This window comes from Anopheles funestus, chromosome 3RL, assembly GCF_943734845.2.
Source record: "Anopheles funestus chromosome 3RL, idAnoFuneDA-416_04, whole genome shotgun sequence".
NCBI lineage: Eukaryota > Metazoa > Arthropoda > Insecta > Diptera > Culicidae > Anopheles > Anopheles funestus.
In genome coordinates, this window is record NC_064599.1 from 48,081,013 (window position 1) to 48,103,278 (window position 22,266).

The window sequence follows — 22,266 nt, forward strand, 5'->3', positions numbered from 1 at the left end:
AGTTGCAATTATTTGGTCTGGTGATGAGTACTATGTCCCTGACGTTAGACCAATTTTTTGTTTCCTGTATCTTCACACCAAAACGATTATTTTAGCAATCGGTTACATTTTACATTTGATTACAGTTTACATGGTAGGTAGAGTTCGGCTCAGATAAGAGATTATTGGTAAAATCAAATTCATGGAAAGTATAATCAGTCTAGACCGACAACAGTTGAAGATCTATTATTACAACAGTTAACTCGTTCACGTTCGTCTGGAAGCTTTACACAAGTATGATGAATATGTACATTCATTTTATTATATGTGCACAATAGTGTTCGCTTAATTAAAAAAGGACCACATTGATTTAACAGTACTGTAGTAGCAAAGCTGAATAATGAACTATTTGTATAGCATAAAAATGCGCTTCTGTATCCTTTGGAACCATTGCAAACTTTTCCCCACAACACATTGTTATGTGCCCCACGCAGATTTATACAGCAGACACGCAAACCATGCTGGGAATCAGTCTATTTCAGTGAAATTGGGCTGTGGGTGGTTCCGAAATATGTATGCTACCTTGTTCGCAGCATGGTGCAGGAGCCTCCCTCAACTGTACACAACAGGCAGTGCACAGCGAATCAACCAGAAACCCACCCAGGATGGAAAGCTTAGCTGACCATATCGAGCCACAAACCGCCCTCAGTAATGCTTGCCGTGGCCTAAAAACCAACCGGTATGGAAGTAAATAAATTAAACTTTTATTTAAATTTCACCACCGCTTTTTACTCGCTGCATGCCTTTCGTCAACCTTCCTTTTTTGCCGACTTCCCCTGCGCCCCCCCCCCCCCCCAACACACACACACGCGTTTGGTTGGTGGCACAGATGAACCACCGGAAGGCTATCGTTAGCTAAACTAGACGGATTTTTGCCGCAGGGAGAATTGGAAAAGCTCGTTATTTAAATTGAATTAAAACACCACAAAACTACACATAAAGTTTCATCTGGCCACCGGCTATTCTCTGCCCTGTGCTGATGAATTTTATCATTTTCCCTTTTTTCCGAGATGCGTTGATTTAATAGTCGAGGCATTTCACTGGCCTGGCACGGTTTATCGATTCGTCTGTGTAGGTGCGTTCCGTCACAGTTTGTATGGCATGAAATATGTACGTTTGTTCGTACGCACGAACGATTTCACGGTTGTATGCTTATAAACATGTGTGAATATTTGTAATAAAAGTGTGTAATTAACTGCCACATCTAACCCAGAATACCAAAATGAAGAGATTCTAATTTTTTGTTTTGGGATTTCTAGTAATTCCAGACTGAAACATCCCTTCCCGTCTCAAGTGTGCTGAAACTATTGAAAATAATCTGTGTTCCATCTGGCCGTCTTGCCTTCCTTCGGGTGCTACGACAACAATCTTACAATTTTGCGTGGATCCAAGCTAAAAGGATGTAAACATCATAGAACAACGGCTACAGACGTTGGAATTTCTCACATTGTTCCGGATTAGATTTAATGCTGCCGCACACGGCGTAGAACTTTATCCACAGGTTGACTTTTGAACGTGTGGAGACGAGGCTACGGTCATTCGCCAATGGCAAGCAGTAAGCTGACGTCGATTGTATGTTGACCATTATATTTGCTCCACTGAGAAATCGGTTGTGGAAACAGGATTACCTTCCAGTTTCCGTTCGTTACGTTCGGCTGTCATGGAGAAAATGCTGGCCAGCACACTGCACTGGTGCCACTGTTGCTTTCCTTCCGATCCTTATAGCTACAAGCACGACCAAGTCAGTGAAAGAGTCCTGAAGGATTTTGCCCTCTCAAAACTCGGGCAGGCACCGTATTTCTGACCTTGTGCAATAATGCGGGTAAGCAAACGTTACCCAAACGATGTGGTTGGTGTCGTTTTCTTGTTAAGCTTAATAATAAATCGTACTTCCTCTACCGTTGCTAACCATGCATTTGCTCAGTGCTTCGCATGGTCTACTTACCGCCCGGTCCAAAGAACCAATCGAATCGAGCACTCCACACGCCAAGCAAATGCAAATGTGTGTGCATTTGATTTCTGCTTCCATTTGCATGTTTCGGTCAGCTCAAGTGTGTGCGGTAGGGTTCGACTTTTCAATTTCCTGCCCACAGAACATATATCTACCAACGTGTGCAACGTTCTGCCCCAAAAACGCGCTCATCGTCACGTAACCCCACAGGGCAGGTAGAACTGTTTGAACTGGCTCATGGCTCAAGCGTAGGTTTGACTTTCTGCAAGGTGGTAAATACTGTATATTGAGGTTGATCCTGCGTGATGGGATCGAAGGGAAAACAAATAGCTTGTTTATGAGTAGAATTGTTTGTAACTAATTTACTCCAAGAAAAAGGGTTTGCTCGTTGATTGCAACCAATCGTCACTGTAATAAGCACTTCAATGTTTACCAAAAACAATTAGGGTTCGGAACAAGGCAATGGAGAGCTTTTTGTTAAATACAAAAAGTTATTGTGATTTTTTTCAAAATTTTAATTTATCTTTAAATTTTTCATCCGTAATTGGACAATCTCGAATGCTGCTTCGTTTCATCCCTGTATTTCTATCCCTCGATTCGTTTGTTTTTGAATTAACGTTTTCCACTATTAATTAATCAATTTCTGTACTTCTGTTTTTAATCCTCTATTGCGTACTGCACGATTTTTTGACAACCTCCGCCGTTTGTTTAATCATCCCTTACCATCCTACCGCGCCATTTATGTGAGAAGATGCTGCTGACAAGATTTTACGAAATAAGTTATAAATTCCAGCTTTGTATGTTTTTTTTATTTTTTATTTATTTATTAATTTATTTATTTATTTATTTATTTATTTTACTTATTTATTTATTTATTTATATATTTATTTATTTATTTTATTCCTTTAGAACGGCCTGTCCGTATTGATATTAGTTTGTATTGTATTACATACAGGGGTGGCCCGGTGGTGTATGTGATAAATGGCGCCAGTCCACTTGTCAGGACTGGGAATCAAATCCCATCCGCACCGCCCCGCCGTAGCAAAGACTGACTATCCGGCTACGCAATAAAAATAAGTCTAGTAAGTCAGAAATGGCCGGCATGACCTTACAGGTCGTTAAAGACAACAAGAGAGAGGGAGATGTATTGTATTATGATAAAAAATAATACATTCAGATATGCTTTTAAATGTTACAATGCTATGCAATCTTTAACAAAATAAATGAACATACGGAAAAAAAATTATAATAATCATTTTTTGTTTCTCAATTCCATAAATATCACGATCTTATTGTCACGACCTCAGTGTTCAGTCAATACATATCTACGGCTTTGATTAGTATACTTTATATAAACCAATTTTCATTCACACTGTATGAGTGAAAATTGAATTAAGTATACAGTGTGATTTAAATTTACTTGTCTACTGTTTTAGTGTTGTTAGTATTTTAGAATAATATAATGTTTGTGGGAGTTTTGTTTTGCTTCTTAAGAACGGCCAGGCTGTATCAAAATTTATTTTTACAACGTAGCCGGATAGTCAGTTCTTGTTACGGGTGGGTGGTCCGAATGGGATTTGATACCCGGTCCTGTTGTGTGGAACTGAAGTTGTTTATCACATATGTACACCACCTTTAGCAAATTGAGTTTAAATGACATAGAATATGTGTAGACTCTGAAAACTTGATCTTTTTCTCACGTCTCCATTGTGATTAGTCAAAGGTTATTTCGAAGAATTGGCGCATCAGGCAAGCTTCTTTTTCCGAATCCTTCGTTGAATTCAATTCACAAACCTGATGTGACGACGAAGCTTGCCAAGACAAGGCTGTAGTATGTTTTTCAGATATTGGTTCGGCTAAGAAGTATGCGGTGATCGTATGGGGAATCATCTTCTTCTTCTTATCAGGCCTCACGGTCGCGTAGACATGGCCTGGTCGCCAATCCGTTTCCAGGAATCTCGATCCAGGGCTGCAGTCCTCCATCCACGCCTGCATCCGATCTCCGACAGGTTTGACTCCATCTGATCCAGCCAACGAGCTTGCTGTGCTCCTCTCCGCCTCGTCTCAAACGGATCGCTGACATGAGTTCTGGTGGGGCATGAGTCCGGCATCCTCATCACGTGCCGCAGCCATCTTATCCTTCCGGCGTCAGGATATCTGCACCGCGAAACAGCTCAGCTAGCTCGTGCTTCATTCTCCTTCTCCACACGCCCTGCTCGCACACACCGCCAAAGATAGTCCTTAGTGTTGAAGATAGGCAATTATTACCCCTCAATAGCCCATAGTTCGACGAGATAGGTGTGACATTTGCGGTGCAGGGAGGCAACCATTGCCCAATCTTGTAAACTAATTACAATTACAATTACAGTCCGCCAATAGATGTACAAGCATACAGAGCACATGTGATTCTCTTCAGTGTAGTGTACATAATCCGAAATCCTAGCAACGCTTATACTGCGTATTCCCCACTCTAACACTTAACACCCGCCGTTCGAAAATAGCGAGTGTATTGGCATCCTCCGTTAGCAGAGTCCAGGACTCGTACCCCTAGAGGACTACCGGACGTATCAGTGTGCGATATATCGTACATTTCGTGTGTTGCTGGAGCCTTCTGGATCGCAGGAGTTTGTGGAGCCCGTAGTAGGCACGATTTCCCTGAACAATGCGCCTTCGGATTTCGCTTTCTGTTGTCAGTGTATGTAGCAATACCGCACTGATATGGGTATGGATCCGAAGCCTCTAGAACAGTGCTTCCCAGCCTTTTTAGTACCGCGGACCACTTTTTGTTCGACATAAGTATATCGCGGCCCACATGTGCTGTCTTTGAAAGGTCTCGTTATGTATGTATACCGCGGTTGAGGCAATTTTTTAAATGAAACATTAGCGAAAATTATAATTGTCCACAATCTGACACATCGAGAAGTGTAGAATGATTTCGTCACGTAAAGTTGCTCTAAATGGTAGACAAAAAGATTAACACTTTTCCAACGGTCCAACGCAGAAAATTTCTTTCGCAGACTACTTCTACTTAAGCCACGGACCACAAGTGGTCCGCGGATCATAGGTTAGGGACCAATGCTCTAGAAGGATAATATAGGCACTCCATACCCTACTCCGACTCAATACGTCCACGTCGTACAGAATGGTAACATATCTCTCCAAATATCTGAGCTTGGGTATACGAGGAAACCCAACCCCTTGGGAAGATGGGGGATATGGCTAAATTGAGCGGAGGGGGACAGGCAGCGTCTGTTCTCCATGTTAGGGGCGGCTGGATGTCCCTTCTGTCCTGGCACCCTACGGGACTTTAAACAGCTAGGATGCGTAGGCCCTCCGACGAGCCAGCGGGTTGGGGGAGAGGCCTTGCAAGCCACCCTTAATACATATGCAACAAAAAGTATGGGGAATCATATTCATGAACTGTATTAAGCTCCGTTTGGCCTAGAAATTGTTGGATTTAATCCCGCATTTGAGGTTTCCCCTATGAAGTTATGGAGATCCTTGGTAATTTTTTTCTCTTTATGGCAATCGTATTCTGATCGTGGGCCTCGATTAACACTTTCGTATATCAAAATCAATGTTACCCAGGTACTTATTCACTAACTGATCGATTGCTTTAACCTTCAAGGGTTACGAAGAGATCACTTTGTTCTTAATCTTCATCTGTATCTAATGCAACTTTTCGGTGATATCTGGCTGTTGTTTGGCGGCCAAAACAACTATTTCACATTGTATTCATTCACATTTTGTTACAGGGTCTACAAAATATCCACCATCGTGGCCCAATTCGTGTCGACCGCCGAAACTTCTCCAAGCATTTCTGGCGAAATGAGAATTTATTTACCCGGAAGCCTGTTACCTGCCGAGCGAGTGTTTCAAGTGACTAGAGACTTCAACAGAAGCTCAGAAGAATACAGAAGGGTAGGTGGTACCAATTCCTTCCGTGTGTAACCACCAAAACGGATACTAAAGATTTGGCAAAAATGGCTGTGTCGGATTATCCAGGTCAGTCGTGTCGCCAACTTCGCCCAGTCAAGAATTTCTGAGCCAATTGAAAAAAAGTTTATACCTATATTCAAATGATTTCGTGAATTTTTTTAATTTCTCAATTCATGAAATGCGATTTAGTTTGTTGAAATAACTTTTTCCGTCCTTTTTTACAAACCATCCCAAAATAGTCGCTTTACCAATGCTTATTGATTTATGTATGTTCAATGATGACGACATTTATCCGCATTGTCAGCCTTATAGGGCTGAAGTGTGTACGGTTTTCACAAGGCATTTCCTTCATGTATTTTGCCTTATTACTACTTGTGATGTGTGGCTCAGAAACTTAGTCTTTTCTCTACTGCTTCTAACATTAATTCTCCTCGTGTGTGACCTCCGGATGCTGCGCTCTTCTTTCGCCCGAGCGAAACAGGACTACCAACTTCGCTTTTTTTATTTCGCCCTTTTTGCCCGTAGTTCCCTGTTGACATTTTGTTGCAATAGGTTCTGTAGTTGTTTCGTTGCGATCTGATATGATGTCCATGATAATATGATGTCTCGATTATCGGGTCTGCACGGGACTGTAAAAAAACAAACAACAAATCAAATTCTTTAGACAAAACGGAACACGCGATCATGTCTGTCTCCCTTTTGCGACTTTGGTATTTTCCTCAAAAACGACTGTAGAGAAGCGTCATATACTCTAGGTCCCTGCAAGCCAAAACATCTCGAATCGGTGTATCCGGCTGTCAGCCAACGGCCTCAACTGCACTCAACAAGGAGGGTCTTACTTCAGTAGCGCAGCCACACACTTTCGTCTGAACAAGCTACATATCAATGGTGTTAGAGGAAGATGTTGTAATGTAGTGGTTCTTAATTCAATAGCTTATTCATTTGTATTAGTTCATTCTAACTAAATCATTATTAATTATTATTTACTTTAAACATTTATGTGATAATTAAAAAGCTTAGATCAACAGACTAGCAGTATATAACATTTGAATCTTACCAATGCCTATAACACAGTGTCCGGCGTTTGAAGACGTGAGACGAGAGCTGTTGTGTTGGGGTACGGCGGACCAAATAGACTCCAGCAACCTGCCATCAAAACTGCTGGAGAGTAAGGAGAATTGGTGCCGCGTACAGGAGGCTGCAAAGTTGATGATGTCGGCGTTGCAGCAGATCTGGCGAGATGAGGAGGTCGCCAACAACAACACTGCCAACCAGGCATCTCCAGAGGCTCAGGAGGCGGCTGATCTGCAATCTTCGCTGTATGGTCAACAGCAGCAGGAAGTAACCGATCGAGCGGCTCGAGGTCGTCGCTTTAGAGCGCGAGCATACGGTAGAGCGCGAGCAAACGATAGAGCTGAGCAGCAACTGGCGGCGGATGTGCGTGCGGCGCAAGCTGCTCGTGATGACGAGATACTGCGGACTGCAGTCGAGGCCGAGAGGCTGGGAACAGCGCCACCCCCCATTCCCAGACGCAGCAGGGGGAGACCACCATCCCCTGAGACGCTGCGTATGAGGCGTGAGCGTCGGATCTATATGCAGCGAATATGGAGATGTCGAATGAGGGATGGAATGCTGCCACCGGTTCCTTCCGGAGGAGGTCGGAGACGTCGGGCTGCGCCATCGGAGGTGGAGCTGATCCGAAGACGGCGAAGGAGGAACGAGATGGAGAGGGCACGACGACAGCGGGCATCTGCAGAAAGGGGTCGCGCTCCAGCTCGACTAACTCCGGCAGAGGAGGCTTCGTTAACGGAAGCAGCGACGTCGGGTCGCTAACGGAGTACTTCTTTTGGGGAGGGCTATTATGGCCAATGGGGTTGGAAAGAATGGTCGAAATCGGAAGGCAAAGGAAAAAAATCAAACTTCTTCGGAAAAACCCTAGCGGGGGAAGTCGAAGAAGAAGGTGTAAAAGATTTTTTCAGGGAAAAACAAAAAAAACTGAATAAAACAAAATCTTTTAAATTGTTAAAAAAAATGCCTATAACACATATTTCATCTTTTCCCTTTATTCATAGCAGATAACCGAGAATATGGCATAAAAAGCTTATCAATCTAAGAAACTGTTTTATGTTCCGTTATCTCTATTGCATGTTTTAGTACATATACAGTTATCATTTTAACTGATGCTGAATGCTGTTGTACTACATACCATTGAAGCAAAAAAAAGGAAAAAAGATAAATTAATCTAACTGCCAGCATTTTGAATCAACAAATTAATAAAAAAAAGATTGCTTATGAAATTGGTGCTTCTACCCTTGCAAAAAAACGAGTCAACCGGTAAAGATTCTCAATCCTATACCGCTTAACATGTCCGAAGGGAAAGGTTTTAGTGGAAATACGTGCAGCTTACGAGGGTGCTGCCCTTTGCTACCGAGCTTAAGGATAATCGTAAAATGTGCCCGTTGCGTCGGATCACGATACAGGTGTTGACTGCGAGGTATAACGTGTTATTTTACGAGCCGCCGCGAGAACGCCAACTACAGTCCCACGCGGGTTAAGCCATCACGAACTTTAGGTCCACCTGAAAAAGGAACCGTGGAATAGAGATTTGTGGAAGCATTTGAGATAATTTATCGGCGTATGTTTTGCTTGATTGAAGTGAATTTGTTTTGCACCACGTGCCGAGTGAGGTTTTGTGCGCATTGTCGAAAACGCGGCATCACCATGTGGAACAGCGTACTTATTTATAACTCACTGTAAATATTTTATACACTTACAGCCGCATCATTGCGGTAGGTAAGATATAAATAATTAGATTTACATTATGCATAGTTATTTACATTATGCATAGTTTGAATTACGCATCTGTAATACACGGGCTGGATACTACCTAGACATATGATTATGAGTGCCTTCTAATTTTGGTTTATTTTTTGTTTTTGTTATCAGGTATCTTGTTTGGTATCTTGAAAGCTTTTACTGTAATTATCTCAATCTGTTATTTCTCGGTATTCCATTCCCTGCTTCACGGGTATAAATTCGAATAAAAAACAAAAAAAAACTAGATTAATGAGAAGATATTACCGAGAGGAGTAGCGCATCAATCACGGTTGTATATCCTTCGCAGATCTAAAGCGTTGCGGAAAGGTTCGAGATGGTGTTGAAGTTGTTGATTTATGCGTAGGCTTGGTTTGACCCTAAAACATACGAGAAATACTATAATCTGCAGGAAAAGAATGGGCAACCCCGTAAATGCTTCAACAACACCAAAACACAAGAGTGCAGTCATTTGTTTCTGGACGCAAAAAGTAAACTGAAAGTAAAGCCATTCTGGGCAGTGTATTGGAATTAGTTTTTTTTTATTCTGTATGAATTTCATTTCACGGTAGGACAGGGAATAGTATCAGAAGTCAGCACTTCCTTGACTTTGAGGGTAGCAAAAATATATAATAGGTTTGCGTAGCCGATTATTAGCCGATTATTTTTGCCAATCATCATCATCACAGTTACTCTCGTCGACTTCTCGGAATCCTTTAGGGAATGGAAAAAGCAAATTAATTAACGGTCATAAACGGTTTATCAGGTGCAGTATGTAGCTTCCGTTTGCTTACTATTATTTGGTTCACACTTGTTGTGTCCCTCTAGCAGACATCTGTTGGAAAAATACTGAAATTTACGTCCATCCGTTGTACAAACCGGATCAAGTATATGCGGACAAGCGACGGTACATTCATTGTCTTCACCAGCACTCAGTTGGAAAAACAAAAGTGTAGCTAGAATTAAAAATTAAATCCGTCGCTGAATGTGTACAATCTTTTACGCTACCGTATTTTTTGAGACAATAAACCAACAGCAACCCTACCAATTGTTAAACAAAACCATTTACTTTCCATGTTTGAATAGTTTTCACTCTGGTTCGATTGGACACTGGTGCAAAATTGTAGCAACTTTGTTGGTTTTATAGTTGCGCCAGAACATCGATTGACATTCCCTTGTACCGGTGTTGTACAACTGAACAAACAGATAAAAAAACAGGTTGTGAGCGGTTCCGAGCGTCGGGTAACTTAATAGTGCATTGCCTCAAGGCATGTTATCATTAGAATATAATTCATGTTCTTTTACTATCCAAACGCCACTCGAAAAGCAAGTATTTAAACATTGATTCAATTTTACCGGAAGCTATATGCATTAACCTTATTAAAAAGAATAAATAAAACAGTTAGCAATAGAAAAGTTAGCATTAAAAGAAACCAGTTTCAGTTGCAATGTAGCTGTTTTTATTTTCTTCATTATCATGTGGGTCAATGTCAGGTTATTTACAGCTTTTTCAGCTTCAAGCACCAAGTCTTAAATTATTCTTTCCATAGAAAAGTCGATTAGTTATACTATAAAAAGCAAAGGGTTTAAAGGTTTGAAAATTGGGTATGAATGCATTACGTGCGGAGAAAAGCAACATTATTATTTAGCATAATTAGGCTTTGCTAATTTGGTAGAATTTGAAGCTTTCTAAAAGACGCTGTTGGTTCTTTTTTCGGCTTCTGCTTTGTCTTCCGTAAGACATCATCCTGCGGAGCGGTGACTTCGCGACAACCTCAATCTTGCCATTGGAACTATGGTTTTGTCTATTCTGTATACTTTCGATATATTTCTCCTATGGTCCATTCACCGTTGATCACGTGGTGCGTTAGTTGACGATCATGCGACCAGCTCTTTTTGTGCTCAAGACTATATTTTCAAAATCTTTTATAGATTTTGGTGCGGTAAATACAGTTAACAAGTTTACTGTGCTTCTTTACACTTTATGCCGAATGGTAAGCTGACAAGACTCCTCTTTGAGCCAGACATTCTCATCGTATTGTATGTTTCAGGTCTACATCACCAAGGATGTATAGTTGCACGATTGTAGACCTATGACACACCAAAGCAACTTTTAAACCATAAAGCAACATAAAGAGCTCCTCATAAGGAGTACCTAATTTATTCTTACACCGGAAGAAGTCCTCAAGGAATGCTCGAAATCAACGATTCATCAGCATCCTTCCAAATTACCTTGCAACGGAAAAGAACACGTGAGAACACCAATTCGTCTTCAACGGAATGACTGGCCGTTGAGAATGAAGAAAGATTCAAATAACGATTGGATAAAAAAAAAACAAATATATGCCAACGAAAAAACTTAAATGTTCCTAAATGGCCAGAGCGAACCAGAACATCTGATGAACTTGCCCACTTTTTAGTAAAACACCTGCCCGCTTGATATCCGCCAAAAACGTCGATAAATACTCATCCTTTTTTTTCGATGGTGGAAGGGATACATATGCATGCCATTTTCTTACCATTAGTTATAAAAAATAATGTTAGATCCGTTTTAGACAGCTCTAATATTTAAAAATTTAGTAGAGAATACGCAAAGCACTTAAATAATAAAGATTTACGTTTATCATTTTTGATTTTTTTTAAAGCATACCAACTTTGCAGAGCGCGAACTTGAAAACGATTTTCTGTTGAGTTTTCTTTTTAAAATGTTACTAAAGTTACTTCAAAAATGCAAAAATCCGCAGGCTGGATGCCAGAAATATGTTGTTTTTCCTGGTTGTGATCGTGAATATTTTTTTTTGTTTTGTAAGAACGGCCAAGCCGTATCAGGACTTATTTTTACCATGTAGCCGGACAGTCAATCCTAGCTACGGGGGAACGGTCCGGAAGGGATTTGCTACCCCTGTAGTGTAGAACCGGCACCGTTTATCAAATACACTTCCGGGCACTTGGATAAATTTTATATTTATATATGTATATATTTTAAAAACGCGTTGCTCGTATATCTATTATCTATCGTATATATTATTTAGACTAAAAATGCTGAAATATGTGATAGGTCGAAATCAACGATATTGATTCCGCCTCAAAATTAACGTTATCTTCGAAATTCGAACAAGCTTCAAATTTAAATTCAAAATGCGTTCAAAATCTTTTATTCTGTACCCAAGCGACAGAGCAAGCGATATACGACGAGTTGAAATGTCATTTGCTCTACGGCTCACACACACATGTACATTTCAAGCGTTTAATCTATGTAGGCTGTTTGGTGCGCTAACGCAACTATTGTTTTGATGGTAGAATACGTTGGTTGTTCGGTTCCCACAGAAATGGTACAGAAACTATTACATTTATTTAGTTGTTTTTCTAGCCATTTGTGTAGTTGTTGCGTTTTATCAACAATTCCTGAAATAGTAGCGATTCAGATAATGGAGAAAATAAGTGCTAAATAGGTAAAAGTGTGCAAAAATCATTCCGATGCGTCGGCATCGGCAAAAGTGAGATGCACTGCATTCAAAAGATGTAATATTCTTCAGGATCAAAAACGAATTCATCCAGGAATGACCAGTGTGGTGGACGAAAATGGATACCTTCCCGAAATATATTCACAAACCCGAAACAAATCAAGGATAACATTCATTAACGATGGTAGAAAGTGCTTGCGTATCAGAAACGGTGGTGTGTGCGTTCACAGAAAAAAACTACAACGTCAGTACGACACGAAACAGTATTTATTTTTTTTCTATGGGTTCAAGAGATACGGTTGTATTGAAAAGACAGAAGGAAAGAAAAATAAATATGTTTTTACATTGTTTACGGTGTAACAAAAGTGTATACAATTATTCATTATTTAATACATATCTAACATTGGCAACTAAAAACACAATCGTTACACAATGTTTGCCATTTCGAGATTCAGGTTCGGTTATATTCATCGAACCCGAAATTAGTTTCAAATTCCTGCATTGAATTCAACGTTCATTCATCTTTTGAAATAATGTTGCAGCAGGCGTGCTTCTTCTTGTGTTGTGCGGTGCTCTTGCTTTGGAATATACAAACTGCTCATTTTCGTCACCCCTCTCTATGAAGCAGCGTATTCAAATCAATAAATGCATTAGAACCGACATGTGGGGCCTTTGATCAAATCCAATATGAAACACAAGATAGGAATATATAGAAAAAGTTTTAGTTAGAGTTAAAAATAACATAACAGGCGTAGGTGAAGGAGAATGAGGAAGCAGAGTGAGTAGCGTGAGAGTGAGCGTAAGGGGGTGGGGTGGGGATGAGTATATTTTTTTCTCATTTCGTCAAGTTTTGAACTCGACACTATAAACGTACAATATTCGTCGAAAAAGTACTTCCCATCGACGTCGAAACGACGTCGTTTCGACGTCGGTTGCTAAGCGTTTTAAGCGTTTTTTGTCGGTTGGGTATCGATGGTTCGGGGTGTTTACACCTCCATGTGCGAAAAGTTGGGTGGATGAAAAAAATTTGAGAACTCATGCTTTTTCATTTTATTTACAATTTGGCTGGTCGTCTTCATACTAAAAATTTTGGGGCTAGAACAATTACGTATATTCTGGTAAACTTAAAATTACGTGAGTGAATTAATGTGCTGCGTCATGATACATGACCGCAGAGTCGACGTAGGTGCACTGAGAATCGCTGTCAGCAGCTGTTTTATTTCATAAAAAAGAGATGTTCGTATTGTTTACAAGTAAATTTTTCCATTGGTTATAATTGTTTCAGTTCGAGATGGACGATAATGAGGAGCTGGATTACGTCGAGGAAGATTATTACGCTACCTTAAATTTACCTCGGAGTGTAAGTTGATATTTAAATTCAAATGATTTGGACAAGCGAAAACGTGCGTGGTTTCATCATACGTTCATCTGATTACATCAACAAACTCATCTACCCGGCATATGCGTGTTGGTTCACTTTTAGGCTACCCACGAGGAGATCAGCAAAGCGTACCGGAACTTAAGCCGAATTTTCCATCCCGACAAGCATGGAAATGGAGAAAATAAGCAGAAAGCTGAACTTATGTTTAATCGCACGAAAAAAGCATACGAAGTGTTGTCCGATCCCCATCAGCGCGCTATCTACGATTCGCTTGGTGTAAAAGGGCTGGAAACAGAAGGTTGGGAAATAGTGCATCGCACGAAAACGCCAAATGAAATCCGGGAAGAATATGAGCGATTGGCACAAGAGCGGGAAGAGCGCCGCTTGCAGCAGAAAACCAACCCGAGAGGAAACATTTCGGTGCACATCAATGCGACGGATTTTTTCAGTCGCTACGATGACGAATACTACGACACCGGTTTGCTACCGTCGATCGAGGTTTCTGGTATGAGCATGTCTCAATCGATTGAGGCACCGTTATCGCGTACGGAAATAGCAACGCTATCCGGAAGCCTTCATCTGCAGAATGGTGTAGGCAGCGGAAATTTTCTTCTCTCCGGAAGGCGACTGATCAACAAGGGATGGTTCGAAGTTGACTGTGGCGCTGGCAATGGGCCCGTGTTGGGTGCCAAAGGTTCACGTAATCTTACCAATAGGATTTTCTTGACCGGAGGAACAACTTTCCATTTTCGGCCGAATGCAATCATACCGGGATTGACAGGAAGTAAATAGGGATTGGTACGCTATGTGACCGATTCAATCATTAAACAAGTTTGAAACCTATCGTTTTAGCTTCGGCGATACAACTTGATAAGAACACCGTAGGCTATCTAACCTACAATGCTGGTCTGCAGAATTCTATGTCAACGGTTGTGGAAAGGAACACGGAAAAGTACCATTGCAATTTTACTATTTCATTAGGTATTCCCCATTGCTACATAGCTGCCGCTTACACGAGAAAACTTTTGGAGCAAGGCTTAAAACTTCGAGTAGCACTAAAGTGCGTGTAGTGAGGCACCGGAAGTTGGTAAGGATTTAAGAAAAAATGCAATAATGTTTGTTTCATGTTTTTAGAGGTGGTACGTTTGGCTTCTTGTCTGAATGTGGAGCAGAAAAGAAGGTTTCGAAATACAGTTCAGTATCTGCGACAGTTTGCATCGGTGTACCATCCGGCGTAATGCTAAAAATTAAGTAAGAAACATTTCTATACTCTCGCTTGTCTTTGTATAGTTCGTGGAAGTTTAAAAGTTTCCTTTTTGTTTTCCCCCATTTTCTTACAGAGTTATTCGTTCTACACAAACGTATTTGTTTCCGATTCACCTAAGCGAGGAAATCATTCCGGCTGCCATCTTTTACGCTACCGTAACGCCTCTGTTAACGTACTTTGTGCTGAAAAAAATGCTGTTTGATCCAATGAATGAGGCAACAAAGCAGAAAAACATCGAAAAGGTGAAAGAAACCAATAGTGCACGAATGGCAGAAAAACGAAGAGAGGCAGAATCGGCAATTGCACTGATGGGCGCATTGTTTGAGCGCATACGCAAAGATGAGCTCAAAAGCGAGGGCCTAATCATCGTGTCCGCCTTGTATGGTAAATTTTCGGATAATGAAAATGTCTCTCTGGAAGAAGCAGACGATATGGGCTTCGTGCAGCAGAACCCGTTCGTCATTGATGTTCGGATTCCTTTACAATGTCTGGTGAAAGATTCCCAATTGATGTTGTATTCATCCAGCAAGGTGAGTTTGGTCATAGATAGGCGGACAAGTAAATAGTTTGTTTAAATGTTTTCTATTATTTTTATTTTTAGAGCGAACTTCCCGGTTTTTATGATCCATGTTTTGGCGAAGAGAAACAGCTTAAAATTGATTACGAGTTTAGAAACAATTCCTACAGCTCGGTATTTGCAGACTCGGACCCAGTTCGTCTTCCGATGGTTACGAACGCAGCATCCCAATAAGTAAACGATAGAACGAAGTTGAATGCAGTAAGCAAAATTTATTTTACACAAGTGGTCTAACATCAACATTCAGCATCAAGCTTAGAACTCATCAAGGACTAGCCACCATGGTAGAGCCGTGCGTTTTAGTAAGGTGTAGGCGTAATTTTATTGTTACATTTGGAAGGCCTCAGTAAAGTAAAATTATCGCGTATAAGCTGTTGAATGTTTGAATGTATTTTCTATAAAATCCGAATTATGAGTTCCTGACATGTTTAAAATTTTTTAGAGTGTTCTATTCTACTTACTGATTTCATTATTACTGTTGTGATAATTAATTTTAAAAAATATATTGCAAATGTTCCCGCGTTTACGATGATATTCAAATTGTTTATTTTCTTTTTATTAAAGACCATTTTAGCCGCAAGAATCTTACGACGATTTCACTGTGCACTGGAAACGTCAAACGTTGTTTGGAAACAATTGGTTCTGTGTTTTGCAGTCCGCTGAAATCCGAAGAGACCGAAACTAGAAACATGAACTACGTAGAAAATTTGCTTATTTACGCGAGAAATCTTTCACCATTCTATATCTTCAGCATGGTGATTTCGCTATGTGTTGTTTTACTGACGGCATACCTCGGGTTCACGGGATGCACCGCGACGTTGGATCACGATGAACGGAACGATGAGAAGCAGAATAGCAGCAGTGCACACAGTAAAACCGTTCCTCATAAGAAGTTTGCTACTGAAAACGCGGTAATCGAATATTTTCTTAGCATGTGGTGATTAACTTTTATGATAACTAACTCTTTTGGAGCCGTTTGTAGAATGATGATCTAAGCGATCAGTTGGATGATTCGGCGGAAGACTGTAGCAATAATGATAGTGAGCAAGATCAGGAACAGGAAAATGAAATCAATCGACAGTTGCACATCGAATCCTTGGGCCAGTTAAAGTCAGCGAAACTTAAATCGATTGAAAAATCACTAACCGAAGAACAACGCCAAGCGGAAAAGGAGTATGTAAATGGGGGGACGGGATAAATACTAATGTCTCTTGCGCTTACGTTCATTTCTTCTCATTTGTTCCAGAATTGAACGAGCCCAGCTAGCTGCTATATTTGAGCTTCTGAAAAAGCAAGCCGATAGTTCTAATTTAAAAGAGGAAGACCTTAAAGAGCAGCTTAGTTTGTATCGCTAACATTGTGCTATAAATTTTATATAATTACATTTCGTGTGCTAGTCAATTGTTAGCAGTAGATTCAGAAATGAGTGTCCATTTGATGTAGGTACTAGATTTATGTTGCAGGGACCATTAGGGAATTCCGTGAACAATCACAATCATATCGAGATATGCACGTTTATACCCAACAGAAGTTTTAAAACCTATTTGGAGTGTTTTTATTTTTAGAAAGAGAGCGTTTGCCATGTCCCCATAGTCATAGAAACTCGAATAGTAGTAAAACATTGAATATATAATAACATACCAGATTTATTTACATGACTGATGAACGTACAAGTTTAATCGACTTTATAGTTGTAAGCAATATCGTAGTTACTAACAAGCATTTGCAAAATCAGCACGTTGGAAAAGAAAAAAACTATACTTTGTATCCAAATGAATTCGAACGTGTTCCAGCCTTTGAACTCCAGCAGATAGGCCGGCAGCAGCCAGCCGCCCTGTGAGATGAACCACATTACGGGAATGAAGACAGCTTTGCGGATACCTATGTTCCGAAAATTTTTCACACACAGCGGCAACAGCGACAGGAACCAGACAAAGTACTGCGATGTCACAACCGGATTGTACGTGACCATTACGAACGCGATCGCAAAAAGGCCAAAGGCTAGCGTTTGCCTGTGCTGTCCGTACCGCACAGTGAGCATCAGAATGAGTATGAGCTGCGGCAGAAAGGTAAGGATCTTTTCGAGGATCGTCACATCGAACGTGGAACTCAGATACTGCAGATAGAAGTAGAGCGAGAAGTTGTGTCTCGTGTCTTTCCGTACCAGATGGTAGAGCATAGATTCGTACAGGAATTGATAACCGTACAACCAGTAGAATAGCGCCGTGGAAAACCCGAATGCTACAACGGTGCCCAACACGAGAGCGATTTGTTTTGCATTTGGTTGTACGATGGTGCGAACGATATCGTGCCACTTCTCTAGCGTGCGATTTTGCGTGGCGAGATAGAACGCTAAACAGAATCCGATGGGATAGAGCCGAAAATGAATCGATAGGCCAAGAAACAGTCCGGCGATAAAATGTTGGCTGCTAGTTTGTTCGTTCTTTAGCAGAAAGTAGATGGATAGGAGAACGAGCGAGCATGAAACACAGTCACCATTGCCACGCGTTGCTATGATCATGGTGAGCGGATTGTATAGCCAGCAGTAGGCACTGAGTTCGGCCATCCGGATATACTTTGGAGGCAGCGCTTCATTGTTGCTGTTAAGAATTTCATTTTTGCGCTTGATCAAATACTTGTTTCGATTATTTAACGTTTCCAGCTTTAGCAGTTTGGTTTCGATCGATATTTTGTTGCTGCGGTAGCAATTCAACAGTATCCATTTTATAAGCACGCCTATGAGGATGTCGAACAGCGAAAATATGAACTTGCCAAAGCTCGGATGCACTAGTAAGTTGGGTAGTACCAGATAGGCCAACAAAGGGGTGTATCTATAGGTATGTCTTTTGAACGGAGATCCCAGGGCCAGCACGTGGTTAGCACCATCGGTGACCACGCGGTAGTCCACATCTGTGTATTGTACATCCGACAAACTGTCCTGCACTTCGCCATAATATATGAGGAAAACACGTATCAGCGTACTGATGATGAGATGCTTCTTGAATGACATTTTTTACACACTTGATCGTTTGTGGTTCAGTTTTATATGCAACTACAGCTATTTTGGGTTAGTGTATCTTCGGTTTTCGTTATCTAAGCTCGTTCTATGTTTGTTAGCTGTTTGTGTCACCTCTCTATAGTTTTGTTTTCATTTCGATAGCGGCTTTCCGCATGCACTCTTTGAAGTTGTGAAACTCCTTATCGCAAGAGCGATGCGCTACATTAAGATCGGTTGTTACGCACGTAGCGTAAGTCGCTGCTGCAACTGAGCACTTCGCCATCAACAGTGGATAACTGCGAAGACGTTGGTTGGCTCGTTTCACTGATTCCATCGCAAAACACCGCACAAATACAAAACGTCCCGGCAATATGCAACCACTTTACTTTGGCCCGATGCGAAACGAACGAATTTCACGAGGTGGCAATTCACTTGGTGCCGGTTCGGCAATAAACGCGTCGTACAGTGGCTTTGAAAAGAATATTAGCAGGGCGGTGGCGGTTATAAGATTGCTGTACAGCCGTGGATTACGCTGAAACCAATTTCGTTTCGGAACTCGCAGTGGCCGTCTCGGATCAGTGTGCATTGCTCTTGCGGGCTGTTTCTCTTTCTCGAAGAATGGTTTCCTTTTCTGCTTTGTAATCACGGTCAAGTTGGATGCCGGAACAGCACAGCGATACTTTATGCCACTTCAGACAGCATTGTCGCATGTCTTCGATGACATCGTAGCACTTCACCTCGTCGTAGCTGTGTTCTAAATAAGAAAAGACGTGAATTACGTAAGCATTAGAAGTGCCGTGGATCGTTGGAAACCCAAAACCTATCTAAACTTACCTCTCAAGCAGGTCTGAATTTTACAAGCTGCAGCTTTGCATGGATCTTTGGATTTGCTCGTGGACATGAAAAAGGAATAATTTTTCGTACCGCAAAAGTTGGTGTTTGCCGTACTCGGAAGAAATGTCAAATAATGTGCAGTCGGCATTTTGCATTGCATCGCGTATAGAACGTACACTTGCGTACTTCGATTACAGTCATTTGTATTTTTGAAATTAGCGACTGTGGATTATTGGCTGCTTGTATGAACTATATGTTTTATGAGTAATTGTTCATTTTTTAACGTAATGTAACAAATTATCAATTTTATATGTTTATTTTAGCAGTTGGAACAAATTTCGAACTACAAGTTCGAAAAGCGAGATGGCAACAATTCAGAGAAATGTCAAACCATTTGTTGTTGTAAACACAAAATGTAAACAAAATAAATTAAAACTGCCTCTCCAGTTTGTCGCTTTTCAGTCTCGATTCAAGTGCTCTTCCCGTTGGCTGATAATATGGGTAGGAAGTGTTGTGTGCCAAACTGTTGTTCAAATTACGATACAGCCATTAAACGTGGCCTTCCATCGATTAGTACCTTCAAGTTTCCCGTCGATCCATATCTGCTGCTCAGTTGGAAGAAAGCGATTAATCGACCCAGCTGGATTCCTTCTAAACGTTCCAGCATTTGCATTAACCATTTTGCTCCTGAAGACATTGAGCGGTACGATAAGCCGGCTAAGTTGAAAGCAGGTGCGGTGCCTAGCTTGTTTCTAGAGCCGATTAGATCCAAAAATAACATTAGCAGAAAATCTCATAAAAGAGAAGCGCTTCATGTGGACAAAATCCTTCAAGCCGATATTCGTGACACATGTATCGACTTGGGTTCAGATTTTGTACCTAACGTTGAATTACCTATAAACGATAGTATTGAAAATTTCGAATGTTTTAAAACAGAAGTGAGTGACAAAGTGCAGAACAAGGCATGGGTGTTTGCTTGTAGGCCGAACGTGGTGCATTTGTTTAGCATAAACGATGTCGACGATCGTCATGCAATCAGAATCGATGCAAGTATAAAAGTGTACAATAATTTAAGAATGAAGATTTTCTACGATGAACAGGAACAGACCGTCGCACAACTAGGCACCGAAAATAAACTCTTCACGTGGTCACAACTCAACGGCATAATTGCCTCCTGTACAACTTCTTCCATTGAAGATTTGAATACCACGCTTAGTGAGGCGTGTTTAACAGATGAACATTACGAAACGGTGTTTCTTGAAGAACATCTAGAAGAAACAGAATATGACCATGAAGCACGAGCAGAAACGACGGTAGAATTAACAATAGAGAAACCATCACCTGAAGTAAACACACACTTTAATACAATTGATCAGCTAGATACGGAACCGGGAGCTTCTTGTAGTCAAAAGCATAAAAATGGTAAATCTATACTGAAAGTTGTACAAGACTTACAGGCTGCGAAAAATAAATGCTTTGTTTGTAACACGGAACATGATACAGTAGAGGAACTGGAATACCATATGCCGACCCATCTGAACCTGTTGCCATACCATTGCACCAGCTGTACACATGAAGAAGTAATTGTTAGAACCCTATCTTTGCTAAATAAGCATCATTTAATGCATCAAAAGCCAATAAACTGTCGCTTTTGCGATAAATGCTTCACAACGTACGGTTCGCGTAGATTACACGAAGATTTAAAGCACGATAAGAACAATGTTACATTCAGGTGCGATGTGTGCCAAAAAGAATTGGCATCAAAACGTAGTTTACAGTATCATCGCAAGCATCACGAAAGCCCCGATTCGCTCAGGTGTAAAGTTTGCCTACGGACTTTGTCCTCAGCGTACGAAGTGAAATTGCACATGCGAACACATACGGGGGAGAAGCCTAACAAATGTATATTTTGTGGCGTTTCGTTCAACAGAAAATCGAATCTTACTGAACATGTCCGTCGCTGCCATAGCCAGGAACGACCATTCGTTTGTGAAGTATGCGATAAACGGTTTGGTAATAAGTTAGCGCTTAAAAAGCATTCCATTTTACACAGCTCAGAACAGAGAAAATCGGCCAAATTAACTCGATTACCAAAAGATTTCCATTGCAAAGAATGTGACAAAAGGTTCGAAACATCCATCCAGTACCATTCGCACAAACGGCAGCACGTAAAACGTTACCAGTGCAGCTACTGTGGCATTCGGATAGCACAGTTGCGTGACTTTGAGGATCACGAAAACACGCACACCGGTTCCCGACCGTACGAGTGTCGCAGCTGCGGGAAAAAGTTTAAAACTGCTTCAACATATTACGGGCATCGATTAATTCACAGCGGGGAGAAGAAACACTTTTGTACAATATGTAACAAGGGGTTTCTACGTTTGCGCCATGTGCAGGTGCATATGCGAACGCATACGGGTGAAAAACCGTTCCGGTGTGAATTTTGCGGCCGAAAGTATGCCGACAAACAGACCTATAATAGACATAAGCTCACACATCGCCCTACCGTTGGAGATATGCTGAGAGCTAAGGAGAATAATGCTACAGCTACCAACACGATGCAGGCAAAGTTAGGCCAACCGGAAAGTATGCAGATAGAAGAAACATTTGAGAGAACGAGCGGAGAAACCGTTTTTGAATCAGGATTCGTATTTTCAACGAACAACTTTGCATCTTCTACTGCCTCCGATTTAGATGTTATTTCTAGCCGCATCTCTTCAACCGTTTTAGACAGCCAAAGTTCGGTGGTGCTTGATGTTGTTCCACAAGGTACATACGTGACAGAATTATCACAATTATCGCCTTCCGATCAAGATGCTTCGATATTAATCTCAGCAGATATACAAAACATTATCATTGTTGAACAATAAAAATGAACAAACACACTGTAAGGTGTTAGAAAATATACAATTTTTACAACGAAAACATATGCATTTTAATTATTACGGAGATAGTCCAGGATATTATTATTCTTGTGTTCGGCGTCGTTAACTAAAAGAAAA

The 22,266-nt window shown here is 40.9% G+C and overlaps 7 protein-coding genes and 2 long non-coding RNA genes across 9 annotated transcripts in view; 5 read left to right on the forward strand and 4 right to left on the reverse strand.

Annotated features, from left to right (window-relative positions):
* Positions 1–22,266, forward strand: part of LOC125769928 (uncharacterized) — a 141,387-nt gene that overhangs the window by 67,135 nt on the left and 51,986 nt on the right. The window lies entirely within an intron of this gene.
* On the reverse strand, positions 8,801–9,871 carry LOC125769924 (enhancer of split M1 protein-like). Its single transcript, XM_049438979.1, has 3 exons — positions 9,789–9,871; positions 9,538–9,699; positions 8,801–9,457 (listed from the first exon to the last, which is right to left on the reverse strand). The coding sequence occupies exons 1-3, from the start codon at positions 9,817–9,819 to the stop codon at positions 9,405–9,407; spliced, it is 246 nt and encodes an 81-aa protein (XP_049294936.1). The 5' UTR covers positions 9,820–9,871; the 3' UTR covers positions 8,801–9,404.
* On the forward strand, positions 11,905–12,366 carry LOC125769926 (uncharacterized). The gene is made up of 2 exons (XR_007419116.1): positions 11,905–12,039; positions 12,102–12,366. It is a non-coding gene; the product is annotated as an uncharacterized LOC125769926 (long non-coding RNA).
* LOC125772356 (dnaJ homolog subfamily C member 11) lies at positions 13,188–15,802 on the forward strand. Its single transcript, XM_049443972.1, has 6 exons — positions 13,188–13,567; positions 13,691–14,372; positions 14,441–14,648; positions 14,723–14,839; positions 14,929–15,385; positions 15,457–15,802. Exons 1-6 carry the CDS (start codon positions 13,499–13,501, stop codon positions 15,604–15,606), a joined length of 1,683 nt encoding a protein of 560 aa, XP_049299929.1. The 5' UTR covers positions 13,188–13,498; the 3' UTR covers positions 15,607–15,802.
* On the forward strand, positions 15,937–17,090 carry LOC125769919 (uncharacterized). The gene is made up of 3 exons (XM_049438973.1): positions 15,937–16,343; positions 16,415–16,605; positions 16,679–17,090. Exons 1-3 carry the CDS (start codon positions 16,122–16,124, stop codon positions 16,785–16,787), a joined length of 522 nt encoding a protein of 173 aa, XP_049294930.1. The 5' UTR covers positions 15,937–16,121; the 3' UTR covers positions 16,788–17,090.
* On the reverse strand, positions 17,061–18,447 carry LOC125769912 (GPI mannosyltransferase 1). Its single transcript, XM_049438964.1, has one exon. It carries the CDS (start codon positions 18,440–18,442, stop codon positions 17,108–17,110), a length of 1,335 nt encoding a protein of 444 aa, XP_049294921.1. The 5' UTR covers positions 18,443–18,447; the 3' UTR covers positions 17,061–17,107.
* On the reverse strand, positions 18,458–18,877 carry LOC125769925 (uncharacterized). The gene has a single exon (XM_049438980.1). It carries the CDS (start codon positions 18,762–18,764, stop codon positions 18,567–18,569), a length of 198 nt encoding a protein of 65 aa, XP_049294937.1. The 5' UTR covers positions 18,765–18,877; the 3' UTR covers positions 18,458–18,566.
* Positions 18,893–19,439, reverse strand: LOC125769921 (cx9C motif-containing protein 4). The gene is made up of 2 exons (XM_049438975.1): positions 19,265–19,439; positions 18,893–19,184 (listed from the first exon to the last, which is right to left on the reverse strand). Exons 1-2 carry the CDS (start codon positions 19,422–19,424, stop codon positions 19,006–19,008), a joined length of 339 nt encoding a protein of 112 aa, XP_049294932.1. The 5' UTR covers positions 19,425–19,439; the 3' UTR covers positions 18,893–19,005.
* Positions 19,614–22,189, forward strand: LOC125772346 (zinc finger protein 311-like). The gene has a single exon (XM_049443955.1). It carries the CDS (start codon positions 19,762–19,764, stop codon positions 22,132–22,134), a length of 2,373 nt encoding a protein of 790 aa, XP_049299912.1. The 5' UTR covers positions 19,614–19,761; the 3' UTR covers positions 22,135–22,189.